Raw genomic sequence first — 3,809 nt, 5'->3', positions numbered from 1 at the left:
CTAACGAAGGTTAGTCCTTTCTTAATAAACAAAGCTTTAGTTTCCTCAGGCGGTCAGCCTAAATCTGTAAGCAAACTGAGAAATGGAACTATCTTGGTGGAGGCTGCAAACTACATCCAAGCCAGGAAGTTCCTTCAGATGACAAGCTTTTTTGATCAGGTGGAAGTCGTCGTTCAACCGCACTCCTCACTGAACACCTCCAAGGGGATCGTCTTCTGCCGTGACCTGATGGAGTGTAGTGAGGAAGAACACAAGGACGAGCTGCAGTGTGAAATGGTAACCGATGTGGTTAGGATGCTTCGGACGGAGAATGGGAAAAAGGTTCCTACTCCTGGTCTAATTCTGACCTTTGCTTTTCCCCAACCTCCAAAAACTATTAAGGCTGGGTACTTGTCCCTGACTGTACGGCCATACTTTAAAAATCCGCAGCGGTGTTTCCGTTGTCAGAGATTCGGGCACTCTACTAAGACGTGCTCGGGCCCTGAGACTTGTTCCCGTTGCGGCGATGAAGGCCACCAAGAGGAAGGTTGCAAGAACGACGTCAGATGCGTGAACTGTAAGGGCAAACACGCGGCCACTTCGAAGGAGTGTAGAGTTTACTTAGAGGAAAAGGAAGTATTGAAGATCGTTACTCTTAACAAACTCTCCTTTAACGAAGCCCGCAAAGAGTACAGGAGAAAGAATCGCTCCAACCCCTAAAAAGGGAGTCTCATACTCCGAAGCTGCTTCAGCCCCAGTTCAATCCGCACAGTGCCCGTCATGTACCGCCTTGGAGGGTATGGTGCTCAATTTAACAGAGCAGGTTGCTGCTTTGGTTAAGCAGCTTGCAGCCGGTACCGGACAACATCCGTTGGCATCCACCAGTAATCCTTCCCAAGCAGTCCACACGCCCCATACAAAGTCCAGCACACAGATTCAAGCTCGCTCAACAGTTACTCCTACTTTCAGAGATAAGGTGCAACAAAATACGAAACCCGCATTATCTTTGGAAGAGAGGAAAAAACTCGCCGACAAACTAAAAAAGAACATACAAGCAAAATCAGAACATAGATCTAAATTCCTAGTGAAAAAGACTAATCCATCCTCGTCCAGATCCTCCCAATTATCACTTGATGATGATATGGTTGAGGACCCTTTGGATATACAGACAGAGTTCCAAACTGTTCAAGGTAACTTCCGTCCTGTATCTAAACAAAGAAAAAAAAATTACGATGAACTAGCACAAAATAAAATATATAATATAATATAAAATGCTATTACAATGGAATATTAATGGTTTGAGAAGCCACTTTGAAGACTTCAAATTACTTCTAAAGACAAAAAAACCTAAAGTTATTTGCCTACAAGAGACAAAATTGTCTCCTCATACTCGTTTCAAACAAAATGGTTATGACATCTTTCGCCTAGATCATCACCAACAAATTGCCTGTGGAGGTGTGGCTATTCTAGCAGATTCTTCTGTTAATGCTAGAGCCTTGAACATTGTCACAAACCTCCAGGCAGTAGCAGTATCAATCGATGTTCCGTTTAAATTAACCATCTGCTCCATATATATTCCACCTTCCCCTTTTGATTTATCTCTTGATGATCTACGTGATCTGTACAGCCAACTCCCTTCTCCTTTCTTGATGGTTGGTGATTTCAATGCACACCATCGCTCTTGGGGTTCCAGCCATTCTGATCGGAGGGGTAACATGGTTGCGGGATTGTGGGATGAAGTGGCAGCGGTCATTCTCAATGACGAGTCGGCCACTTATATGTGCCCTAGGACTGGCATATGGTCGGCAATCGACCTGTCAGTCTGCAGTCCGGTCGTGGCAACTCGAGTGCATTGGTCCGTACTTCCCGACCTGTCAGGGAGTGACCATGCGCCCATTGCCGTGGCTTTTCAATCCTTTCCGTCTTTGACAGGCAAGTGTCCCAGGTGGAAAATTAAGAGGGCTGACTGGAACGAGTACAAAAAGAACATAGTTTCTCAAACTACTAATATCGAATTAACCCATTCACTGCGGCAAAAAATTTTTTGAAGTTCCCTAGGTGCTAAAAATTTTTTTACAGATAAACTTACCATATGCAGTGGTTAGCCTGGAAATGATGTCCAAAGTGGTCAGAAGTCACTCTTTCCCTTCCAAGATGGCCGCCAAATATTTGGGACCCATGGGTCCCAGCCGCACCCCGCGAACGGCCCGTTGTGTAAGTGTTATTAGAATCCACTACCAGCCGCACCCCGCGAACGGTCAGTCATGTAAGTCTTTTAGTTATTACACTAAACACTAAAATCAGTTTATTTTCATGTTTTATTTACATGATATTTACATGGGACCCATGGGTCCCAGCCGCACCCCGCGAACGGCCCGTTGTGTAAGTGTTATTAGAATCCACTACCAGCCGCACCCCGCGAACGGTCAGTCATGTAAGTCTTTTAGTTATTACACTAAACACTAAAATCAGTTTATTTTCATGTTTTATTTACATGATATTTACATGGGACCCATGGGTCCCAGCCGCACCCCGCGAATGGTCAGTCATGAAAGTCTCTTTGGAAGTCACTACCAGCCGCAACCCGCGAACAGTCAGTCATGTAAGTCACTAAACACTAAAATTAGTTTATTTACATGATATTTACATGATGTTTTTCGTGATTCAGGCGTGCCACTTATCGAAACAGGCCAATGCACACAAGCCTGGTTCGCCATCACACTGTGCACAGAAATAAATTGTGCGTGTTTCGCGGCCTTCGGTTTGACACTGTTTGCAGCGTCTCCTGGATACACGTGCTTTGTTGGGCAGCTTGGGGATTTTAGAGATCACGTGCCGGTTTTGGTTTCTCTGGACAGGTCGCAGTAGAAGTCGTTCCTTTGGAGGCAGCAGAGCATGTACAAGGTCAATCCTGAAGTCATACAGAGATTTTTTTGTGGCAGGGTTGGACTTTTTATACAGTCTGAATGCGTTTATGAAACCCATTTGAAGAATGTGGACAAAAACCTTTTTGTACCACCTCAAGGACTTGTGTTCAGCCGGGTAGTACGCCATCAACTGGTCGTGTCTGTCCACTCCAGACATCTCGGCATTATAGTGGATAATCGCCAAGGGTTTCTGCCTAGGTTGACCATATCTGTTGTGGGAAACTGCCATTTCATTCTCAAACTCAGTAGAAATATAGAGCACTGTTCGCTTATCTTTCCACTTTGCGACAGCTATCCCCTGGGCATATCTTGCCACAGTTTCTCCTTTTTTCAGGACCGCTGTTTTGACCTCCTCCGGCAAGTATTTGCGGTCTGCTCTCAGGGTGCCTGTGCAGTAGGTGGACTCCCTCAATAAAGTTGCGGCCAGTGGGACACTGTTGTAATAGTTGTCCATGTACAACGAGTGGCCCACCCCCAATCTGTGCCTCATGAGATGCATTACAACTTTGTTGGTGTGGCCAACACCACTCAGTTCACCACCTTTTCCAGAATAGATCGTGAACCTAATACATAGGCCATCGGGTTCACACAGAGAATAAAACTTAATACCATACTTGTGTTTCTTATTTTTAATATACTGGCGAAAAAGTAATCGTCCCCGCCACAACATCATACTTTCATCAATTGACAACTCTTTTCCGGGATAATAGACAGTACTCATTACGCTGTTGAAGGTAGAAATCAACAGGTCCACTTTTTCAAGCCTATTGTCATTTTGTTCGTTGACATTGACTTGGGCGTTTTTTGAGAAATGAAGGCATCTCATGATCAAAAGCCATCTATCTCGGCTCATCTGTTCCCTGATTGCCTCAAAATTAAAAAATCTATGCTTGTTCTAGTAAT

At 44.7% G+C, this 3,809-nt stretch overlaps 1 protein-coding gene across 1 annotated transcript; it reads right to left on the bottom strand.

Annotated features, from left to right (window-relative positions):
• Window positions 1-2,643: 2,643 nt before the first annotated feature.
• LOC124373161 (piggyBac transposable element-derived protein 4-like) lies at window positions 2,644-3,405 on the bottom strand. Its single transcript, XM_046831561.1, has one exon. It carries the CDS (start codon window positions 3,403-3,405, stop codon window positions 2,644-2,646), a length of 762 nt encoding a protein of 253 aa, XP_046687517.1.
• Between the last annotated feature and the right edge of the window lie 404 nt (window positions 3,406-3,809).

Source organism: Homalodisca vitripennis, unplaced genomic scaffold (genome assembly GCF_021130785.1).
Source record: "Homalodisca vitripennis isolate AUS2020 unplaced genomic scaffold, UT_GWSS_2.1 ScUCBcl_4941;HRSCAF=11398, whole genome shotgun sequence".
NCBI lineage: Eukaryota > Metazoa > Arthropoda > Insecta > Hemiptera > Cicadellidae > Homalodisca > Homalodisca vitripennis.
The sequence above is the reverse complement of the archived record's forward strand: the minus strand, read 5'-3'. Positions and strand labels throughout refer to the sequence as shown.

Coding starts and splice junctions, on each gene's coding strand:
- LOC124373161 (XM_046831561.1), bottom strand. CDS start 3,405: ATGCATCTCATGAGGCACAGATTGGGGGTGGGCCACTCGTTGTACATG.